The 11,062-nt window shown below is 40.0% G+C and overlaps 1 protein-coding gene across 1 annotated transcript; it reads right to left on the reverse strand.

The window, feature by feature from the left end:
- Positions 1-143: 143 nt before the first annotated feature.
- On the reverse strand, positions 144-9,470 carry LOC124061948 (plasmolipin). Its single transcript, XM_046394311.1, has 4 exons — positions 8,981-9,470; positions 4,358-4,531; positions 3,629-3,748; positions 144-2,697 (listed from the first exon to the last, which is right to left on the reverse strand). Exons 1-4 carry the CDS (start codon positions 9,143-9,145, stop codon positions 2,590-2,592), a joined length of 567 nt encoding a protein of 188 aa, XP_046250267.1. The 5' UTR covers positions 9,146-9,470; the 3' UTR covers positions 144-2,589.
- Positions 9,471-11,062: the final 1,592 nt, after the last annotated feature.

Genomic DNA, 11,062 nt, shown 5'->3' on the forward strand with positions numbered 1-11,062 from the left:
TAAAAAGTGCTTTATTTAAACACTTGCGAGGTTGAGGCCTGCACTCACCACTGGATTTCACTAGTTTGCAAAGTCTTGGTGCAAACAGACACAACCTATTTCATTAAGGGCACATACAACACAAGTTGAGCTCTGTATGATTTAAATGAAAGAAATCTGTTACAGACCCTTTTTCACAGCTCTGTGAGTACATAGTGGAACCTTATTTGCATTATTAAAGGAGGCATATCCTGTAGAATGATTTATTAAACATTACATCTTTCCATGTCCATTTTGCAGTTTATCATCAGTGATTTGGCTTGGTCCGTGGGGAATTAATGAGTTTCTGTGTGAGCCTGGATAATCAGGAGAGGACACAGATACTTATACTACCTCTACTTCTATGTGAAACAGGCTTATCAATTGACAACCTGCACCTGTAAGCCCCATACGGGCCTACTGGACCAGCTCTCCATTTAAAGTGTGCAAGCCCCTGATATGGTTGAAAACTAAGGGCTTATTTGAGCTGGTGTTGGGGAAACTCGCCTGGCTTTTCACTGCCTCCTTCTGGACGTCAACCTTGCTACCACTGAGAGTCTGCCCTGACTGAGTAGCCTTCTGCTTCACACTGCAGCCACACCCATTAATGGCAGCTTCCCTCTTAAAGAGTCTGGCACTTTTAATTTAATTTTTTAATTTTTAATTTAACTTTAATTGGAAAGTTCCCAGATTTAAATTTAGCGGCCAGGATATTCGCCCCAAGGGTTTGTTATTCAATTTCTAATACACAATAACTTAACTTTTTACGACCAAGGAAGTTACTTACTCATAAAAAGGGACTTCTGTCTTTTGGAATTCTGCATGGAATAATTTTATTGCAGGAATTAAGCAATGACAAAGCAACAGCTCATTGGCCATAAATCATAGCTTACATATCAACCAGTCATTACTTTATCATATCCTCAAGGATCATATGGTCATTAAATCATTTACGAATCACGCTGACCTTTTTTTACTGATCACATATCAGTTTACAATTTAGGTCATTCTACAATGCATATTTAAAAAAAATAAGTCAATAAAAGTTATCAATCAACTTTTCTTTGCATGCAATAATTCTGTCCACGCAGTCTTTATAGTTTTACGGGTTATTTCCCTTATGTATGCTTGTCTGTGGGGAAGGCAGCCCCTGTGCCACAATACAGTACCCACCAGCAACAACAACCACAGTCTGTAAACAAGAAATACTATACAAACCTTTAAAAAATATGTTTCTGCATTATGGGACAGCAGTGCACTCCAAAATGGAAGAAATCACTCAAAATCTTTGGCTGTACCCAGACTGTTTTAACACTGCCAGTCTGATCAATAGCCAACCAAGGACACAGCTTTAGAGTAGTTCAGATATTATGATATTTTAAGGCAGTTTTACAAACTAATGTCATCACAATTGATTCTAAAAGATTTGGGAGAGGAACAGACCATGAGCAAATATCCACACTTACTCAGTAGCTCAAATCATTTATTTATTTATTTATTTTTTTTGCATTTTAAAGTCGTGTTTTTTAGTTTTACCTTACTAGGAATAATTTGATATTTTGAGATCCATGAACATTTGCTTTTGTTGAAAGTGATAATGTAGTCTACGACTCTTATGTCCGTATGAAAAGTATTTAGTCACAGCTAGCAGCCCGTCAACCTAACTTAGCACATAGACTGGAGATGGGGGAAACAGTTTGCCTGGCTCTGTCCAGAGGTGGCAAAATCTACCTACCAGCACCAGCTGCTCACTAATTAGCATGCCTTATTAATCTGCACGAACACCAAAGTGTAAAAACAACTTGCAGTGGTCTTGTGATTGTGGTCTCTTGGCTGTGACATAAATCACCACTCCTAGCCGAGAAACAATAGTCCTGTACATAAACCCCTGTAAAACAGAGCCTTGTGGTTTTTGTACTAATGTGTGTAGTTAGTGAGCTTTAGAGGGACTGAAGAGGGGATCTAGTCAATCTTTGATCAGAGCCAGGCTGACCGTTTCCCCCAGTCTTTGTGCTAAGCTAAGCTAACCAGCTGCCGCCAGTAGCTTTAGTCTTATTCTACACACATGTGAGTGGCAACAGCCTCTTTAACTCTTGGATTTTGTGCCTAGTGAGGCATCATATGTGTATTTTATCGATAACCTGGAGATGTTAGTAATTTGTGGTAATACATCCATGGTATTATCAAGAATTTAAGGCACTGCTGGTTCTATTTGGATATTTACAATAGTGTTATTAAATGTATTTATAGAAAAGCCTTTTTGCCTCAGTGCAGTCAACCAGAGCCCCTTTAAAGAAGTCTTATGTTGTTGAGACGCAGTATCAAGAGCCACACTTTATGTAAAGGTAAAAGCACATTGAGTTAGTCTGTCTGAATTACCGTAGGTTTCACCTTATTGTGGAAACGGAGGTTAAGCTAAGGTCAGGATTTGGGTAACCAAAGTCAGCAGTAGGAATCAGGTTACACTACAGTGACTGTCAAGTATTAACACTAGACTTCAAATAACTACAGTATCTTGCAGGAAAGGGAACGTGGAGTCTTTTCCAGTGATCAGCATTGCAGGTTTGAGTCCTAGGTTGGCACTGTGCTGGTGGCAGCGTTACCTCCATCTCCCTTCCAGTCCAAATAGGAGAAGAAAGCACTTGCACCATACACTACGGTCACCACAGCACCAAAGAACTGAACAGACAGACAGAGAGGTAGAGACATTGATAAGTGAAACTGGGAGAAATGGGACAAATACACATTTTTAATGACTGCAGCGCTAAGGACCCAATTCTTCTGCAGCTGACATAAATCTGAATTTAAATTTTTATGTATTCACATATATAAATATTCTAGGTACATGTAATTTCACAACTTTAATGATGCCCTAATTGGCCATTACACCTGGTGAATGTTAGTGTATCTCCACAGGTGTGCCTCAGAGGCAGTAAAGTGTACCTGATTAGAGTTTGTGAAAGGACAGAGGCCAGTGTGTGTGTGTGTGTGTGTGTGTGTGAAATCATGTGGTAAATGCTATTGTAGCTGTAAACCAGCATGGACTTTAGCCTTTGGAAGAGGCTATAAAATGGCACATCCAGCTAGCATTTCTTGACACTGGTGATTGGTGACACAAACACACATTATCTTTTGGTCTGCTGCCTTACATACATCCCCCTCTCTCTCTACATATATTATGTATATATGTAATGTGTGTATATATATATATGTATATATATTCTTTTTAATTGAACATTGACTTTAAACAGCAGAGCAGAGGAGGGAGTGGAAGCTGTAGTACAAAGGTAAGTGGACTTTTAAACACACCAATCACATGACATGCTTTCCACTCATATGAGCCATAAAAATGCCTCGCCCTTCATGTTACTCTGCCTCTCTCACATCTTCAAGGTTCAGGTGTGTGTACCCACTTCAGCCTGATAAGTAAACACATTATCAGAAACACACCTAGAAGGCTGTCTAGGCTTAGATTTGTGGCTATTGACCAAACTATTGTTACTTGCCACAGGAATTTGATTTTGGAGACACATTATCAGAGGGTGATCTCAGAGTGTTATTCAAGCAGTTTTTGTATTTGAGTCAGTGTTAGTAGTGTCAGGCTTCTTACAGCGGCAGCTGCTAAATGATTGTATGCTGCGACGAAGAAGGTGAAGGGATACACATTTGCTGCATTGGCTGCGAAGGCAGTCACATAGAGGACCGTGGCTATGGTGTTATATATCATCACCTAGAAAAAGAGGAGAATCATTAGTAACATTTCCACAGAGCTTCTCCTGACTGTCCCGGTGCATCTTTTCTGCTCCCGTTCCTCTCTTTTTAATATAAAACACATATCCGGCCTTTTAAAATCTACTTCACTGTTTTGTCAGTTACTTTTCATAATTTATATCTCTTGTCACACTTCAGTCTTAGTTCTGTTGCTCCATCTTGATTATGCATCATATATTGAAGCCTTTTATGGAAACAATTTTGGTGATTTGATATAACAGAATTTGATCTGTGTTCTTCTGACTTGTGTTGGACTCTTGCTTATTTATTCTGTGATGTTTAATGTTATAAAGAAATGTTTGATTTGAAAAGATGTTTTCTGGGGCTTTAAATCCAGAGAGAAACTTAGAGAAACTGAAGTTAACTAAAAAACCTAGCTAAATAAAAGCACATTTGTTCACTATTCACTGTCCTTCACTGTTCTGTTTGTGTAAGCTCTGAGAACTTGGTGTTTGAAAACTGTTTCTGCTGCAAGCAAAACAACCCTCAAAAACAACTTGTTCAACATTCATTCCAGCTTTCTTTCTTTCTTCCTTCCTTTCTTCTTTCCTCCCCTAATCCCTCCTACCATCAGGGGCCAGGGGACAGTGGGGAGTTGTCGATGGACACCAAATAGGATCAGGAAGAAGAGGACGGTGGTGAGGATCCACAGAGTGACGGCCACAAACATCACCCAGCCAAACACCGGTGGAAAAATCCTGAATGTGCTGGCTATTAGCGCCCAGTGAAGCAGCCCTAAAAACTAGAGAGAGGGGGAGGGGGGCAAGACAGACACATAGCCTACATTAACAGTGTTACTGCATGTAATCATGTCTTAAAGTGACTCCATTGTGCAAGAAAGTTATGTGCAGAAAATACTATCTCAGAGTTATTAGTTGACTGAGTTAGTTGACTGAGTTAGTCATGTTAAGTGGGCATCTTCTTATTCTTTCAAACTTGCATTAATCACTTTTTTGGCCACTTGAGGGCAGCACAGCAAGCTGTAAACAAAAACACAGACATACACAGTATTATTACCTTATTAACTAACATGTTGGCAAACAGCTACCTTTTGGCATCATGTTTCTGAAGACCTGATGAATATCTGCTATGTCATTAGCTGCTAAATTCTCAACTGTGTTCAGCTGCTAGTCATGAATGTTGTAGGTCATGTACAGTGGGTTTTAAGAGCTTTTTAGGCAAACCCAGCAGAATTGCGTGATACTGCCTCGGTATTTCAACAATTTTCACGGATTTTATTTAGTGTCTCCTAGCTTAGTCATGGTAGTGAGGCATAACATGTTCCCTATTCTTAATACTTAAGCATTTGTGTAATTTAGAACTTTCCCCTTTTTGGGTTTTGTAGTCCAATAGTCCATGCGTTTAGTTGATAGGTTTGTGAACTTTTGTGTCAGCTGTGTCACAGCTATTGTCAATCAGAATTATTAGTAGGCCAGTAGGAGATCCCTTCACAGCCATTATGGCAATGAGGACAGCCAACATGACTGTTAACATACTGTCTACATCTTTGTGAAACAAAGCTAGTCTTTAAAGGCCATGTTAGCAGCTCTGTGAGGATTTGAGCTAAATGCTAATGTCAACATGTCAGCCTGGACCCAATGACAGTGCTGCTGTTTTTCAGGTGCCATGTTTACCATGATCACCATCTTAGTTTAGCGTGTTAGCACACAAAATCAATTCCTGCAGGATCAATAAAGTTCTTATCTTATCTTAAACCAAAGTATTGGACAATATTATATGTACCTCATGCAAAGTTAAGCCATTCTAATTCATCCTGATGGGAACATGAATGCGTATATAATGGCAGGTCAATCATCTAATAGTCGTGTAGATAATTCAGTCTGTTTGACCTCTTTATCCACATTCATTTTTCCCAGAAATCTTAAACCGTCAGGGTAAAACACAGAGAATGCCAGATGCTCTCAGCATTCTTGTCGGGATTCTTGTTTGTTGAAAGTACACTGATGACTAAAATTTAAGTCAAGAATACAGCATATGGGCTTGTCGAAACAGAAATGTCATCCAGACGGAAACCACATGGTTCTCTCTTTGTCTCTCTGCTTCTGTCCCATGAGGAAGGCAACTATAGGACAGTCTATTATGTATGCAAAGATCTGGTTTCACTTTCTACCCACCTGCTAAACACACATCCACACAGTGGGCAGTCTAATGTTGACCTTTATAAAGCGCCTATTCCAAAAAAGACTTCTGTTCTGAGCTGGGTGAACAGAGAATAACTGTAACTTCTTAATTAAAACTGTAAAATGCTACTATGATCCACAGCCGAGGTCAGGATCCACAGGTGATGTCTGCCTTTGCTCATAGTGATTACATGTTTTATATCACTACACTACTGGGGCTAAAGGTCATAACACAATATAACAGGAAGGTATTTAAATGAAGTGTCCCAGCTTTGATTACTTTGTCACTGTATGTTAATTATGGACAAATCAACCTGAGTGATTCGGAGAGGTTTATCTTTTCGCTGTCCATGTTTAAATAACAATTTTCAAGTTACACCACGCACTATATATTAGTTTTTATACATTATGCAGATGCGTTTTATAATGCAGCATGCATGGGTCATGTTGTCTATTAATATTGAATGACTGAAGGATCTGGAAAGAGGAAACCAACTGTTCTATGAAGACCAGTGCCCATTCTGCTACCCAGTTACTACAAATGACTTTATTGTGTAACAATGAAAATGGTGCTACAATTTAAATATTTATCAATTTTCAGTGAAACCTGCACAGGGTGGGTTATTCAAACCAGGTGAGAGGACCTTCTGAAATAGTTCTCTGACTTATTCTGGATATTATTCTCGATACACTTTCTTGAAACAAAAGTATTTATGTATTCATTAGAGTGTGGTCACCCAAAACTCGACTTACTGTGTATTTTTAAACCTTAGAATACCAATTATCTTGCCAAGTAAATGATGCTAATGACTGGGTTCTTTGACTTTTCATTGAAGTGGTTTAAACACAGAAGTGAAAGTAAACAGTGGCAGTCTTGCTTTAAAGCTGCTGCAGTCAATAGTTTCATTTTAACGATGGATCAAAAAACCAAGTACGGGAATATCACCTGACTGTATTATCATCACCTGACTGCAGGATTATCACCTGACTGCAGTTCCCCTCAACACTATGGAGCATTTCAGTGTCTTTCAGGTCATTGTTTTGATTGCACAGCCCACAGCTTTGCTGCTGTGATTCAGTCTCAGGGAACTGTTTTCTGTGTGAAAGGATTAAAACCCACTCTACAAATGTCAGTGAATGCAGCTTTAACATAAACAGTAGAGCTCAAATTACTTTGAAAAATCAGTTCACACATTAAGTCTTGTGTTGTGGATTATGACTATTCTTGTGAGTCAAACACCTCCTTTAAAAATACACTGTTTTATTATTACGAGACAATGTTCATAGTTTATTAACCTTTGAACATCATAAGTGTAGCCATTTAAATCTTGCAAGACAAATAATCCCATCTGTCACTGCAGTGACAAAGTTAAAGTCTTGTAACGTTAGTAGTCTTAACACTAAATGAAGCAGCGTAGACTCCTTACATCTGAACATGAAGTTTTACTGTCAAGTTAGTATTCCTGGTTTAGTGACACTGGAACAACTTGCAAAGAATGTCTGTTTACACACACCAACACACACTACCAGAATCACTAATTATAATCCCAGGTTGAGGTGAAAAGATGGCATATTTACTGCACAACTAAATTAAATCTGTTATTGAAAAGTGGGTATAGCTTTATTCTCAACTCAACACTTACCTGCCACACCACACAAACAGCACTACTGACTACTACCTAACTAGCCTTACTACTACACTACCATCAAAAGCCAGGAAAACTCACAGCTCATAAAGCGTGAAGAGGTGACAAATGTTCAACGGTCAGATCATATACAGAATGAACATTGTCCCTCTGTCCTCCAAGACAAAGCTATGGATAGGTTCAGTGTAATACTGGGGTGGTCAAAGGGGTATAATGGGGGTCTTCAGAGGACAAAGGTCTCCTCAGCCTGTCAGTCGTTCAGACATGACCTCACAGAGCTCAGTACACATTAACTACTGGAGGAGAAATGAGTTTGAGCTGAAGTTGATTGCTTTCTGTCCTACATTCAAACAATATTAGAGCAACTACAATAGACCCATCCTGCTGCCTGCCACCATCAAATTTTATTTCACATGCATAAAAATCATAAAGACACATCCTTATCAATTCATCGTCACCTTTTAGCTCGTGACCAGATGTCACTGTGTAACTAACCTGGTGGACACTGCCAAACAAGAAGTTTTGACCAGAGACAGTCATGTTTTCTGTTGATAGTCAGTGACAGTTATGGTGCACAAACTGAAGATTGTTAATGGGCATTCAAATTCCTGTGGATCAGATAGAGAGCGGAGCTATACAAAATAGCTTTATCTCATGTTGCTTCAGTGTTCACTGCAGTTTGCATCGATTATCACATAATGTGGTTTACCTTGAACACCACATGTCAACCTCAGCATAACAGGTTCTATGTTTAGCAAACCTGTCCATTGCTGATCCTGGATTACCCATACTTTAGCCACACACTGGCTCTTCAACTTTAACATACTGGTGCTGCTGTCACACTAGAGTAAAACATGACAGGTTGTTGTTGAGGTTATTAAAACAGAGAAGTTTGGTGATTTTCTATATTTTTTACTGTCACCAAAGACTATGAAAAGACCAAAACCACCGAAGTATTGATCCTGTATACCGAAAGCCTGACATATCTTATTCCACTTCTCCATTGTTGTTCTAAAAACTATTAACAACACATCAATGAGCCACGCTACTGCACTGGGTGTCATGTTCTTTCATTATGATGAACATGGCCAGTGTAGTTTATTTTGACTTGATCCCACATATACAGTCCTGCTTCTCTGTAGATACTCTCCAGAGCACCAAGTGTGTGTTAATCAGCAACAAACACAAACAAATAAAAACAAATACACTTTTTACTTCCGTTTGAGTAATGTTTGCTAAAACTGAAGAGCCCCGCTGTTGTAGTGAAAGACTTAGACTTAGTCCTATCCCCAGCCTTATCCTTTAAAAAGAAGAACGGAAATCTGACCACTGAAGAGAACAGAACAGAAAATAAGTGTGAACTGAACAGAGTAAAAACAGAACAGCTTGGAGTCTGTTACATACTATTTCAACCATCATGAGGATGGCTGGGATGCTTCGGATAAAGGATATGTCCACCATGGTGGTGACGTTAGCAGTTATCCCTCTGAAGCTGTTGCCCCCTTGCTGAGAGCCCTGAGTGTGGGGTGAGCTCGTCTCTGTGTCCACCTTGGAAGGGAAGTCTGCCATGATCACGCAGCTTATGTGAAGATAGGTGTTTGAGAAACAGCCACACCAACAACAAACTTCTTAAGCTTCGGTCTCAGAATAAACGTCCTTCAAAAGTTTTCAATCCTCAAAAAATACTTGAAATTTGGAATTCAGTAACCAGCAGCTACATCCACTGGCGCCAGAGGCAAGGCGAACTCTTCAAATGAAAGTTCTTTTGTTTTAAATAAAACTCATACATACAAAGTCTTAATGGTTAAAAGGAAAAGAAAAATATTCCAAAGAGCTGAGGAGGAGCCCTCCAGTAAAATCTCCAGGCTCAGATATCCAACATTCACTCTCCGCCACTGACAGATGTCTAATGGTGGTGGTGTGTCTCTCTACACCTCTCTCTCTCTCTCTCTCTCTCTCTCTCTCTCCCCCTCTCTCTCTCCCTCCCTCACACACACACACACACACACAAAGAATGTTTTATAATCCTCTCCCTTTGCTCTCTCCCTCTTTTGCCATCTCCACCTCACCCAGGCACCTCCCATATTGCTCTCAAAGGCCGCTCACCTGAGTGACTCATTGACATGTTTGAAAACTGGGAGGAGGGAGAAAAAATAACAAAAAGAGAAAATGGACTCAATGGCATCCTCTTTGTGTGGATGTTTTATCAACAGATCTATCCTTGACATACATCTTGATAAGACATAGGAAGTACTGATGCACCAAGTTTAATAAATGACATACGGTCTGAAAGGATGCTGTAAATTTTTAACTCAAGAGAAGAATCCTACAATCCGCTGGTTCATATGGTCAGCAAGGAAATATTTTGTTTGTTGAAATTGAAACTGTCATTTTTGAAGGATGAACTAACACTGAACAACACATAGCAGATGTTAGAAAATGTGTTAGGATTATGCATTTTTCCTGGTGTTTTTGCCAGTGTTTCTCTCCTTGCTTTCCTCTCTCCCATTTGTTCCTGTTCGCTTTCCACCTTACCTGATCCAATCCGGAGCGGAGCAGGGCAGGCCCTCTTCCTTCTTCCAGTCATCCTCTCTCCTGCACACCTGTTCTGCATTCCTGCCAATCACTCCAACTTCTCCTCTCACTACTTAAAGATCGACCTTCTCATCCTTCTCATCCCACCTTTGCAGATTGTACGGCCAGCTAAGTGACATACATGTTAAGCATGATCTCTGCTCTTTGTCTTTCTTGTTTTTTGGTCTTTGAATTAACGGTTGATGCCTCCATGTTAGGATGGGATGATCAAACTTTCAGTTCTATTATGGGAAGCAATCAGGTTTTGTATTCATAAATTACTGAATTAACTTGTCTAGTTTCTCTTCTCCCCAAAGTCATGTCCTCAACCTCGGCATCATCATCGACTACCACACCTGCTTACCGAGTAACCACAAACTCTGTTCTCAAAGATTCCCATGTGACGGACCTGCAGTCATGTTCTGGCGTGCCAGACTGCTGTTGAAGCTTTTACTATGGTTTTCAAGTAAAGACCATTAACTTTCCCTACGGATCCTTCAAGGGTGAACTACATTTTGGGATTGTTAAGAGGCAGAGCACTGGATTGGGCAGAGGCTGTTGTGACCAATGAACCTGAGTTAACAAATTCTCTTAAGACTTTTTGGATCATACAGAGCCCATACCACTCTGAATGATAACCGGATTTACTTCAAAAGAAAGGAAAGAGCAATCATTGTCCAATCAATGTCCTCACTTCTTCCACATCCCTCTTCCCCCAATCGCTGACCCAGGTGTTACAGACTGTCCCTCTCCCTCAGCTTCGGAAGAGCCTATGCAACTCTGGAGATCATACCTCTCTCCGGAGGAACGGGAGCATCACTGGCTGGCAGGTGAGTGTGGTCAGAAGGGACATTTTTAGCTGCTGGCCCAACTTGGCCAAAAGAAAAAGGGTTCATCAGTAGATGTGGGCAT

This window comes from Scatophagus argus, chromosome 7 (assembly GCF_020382885.2).
Source record: "Scatophagus argus isolate fScaArg1 chromosome 7, fScaArg1.pri, whole genome shotgun sequence".
Taxonomy (NCBI): Eukaryota; Metazoa; Chordata; class Actinopteri; family Scatophagidae; genus Scatophagus; species Scatophagus argus.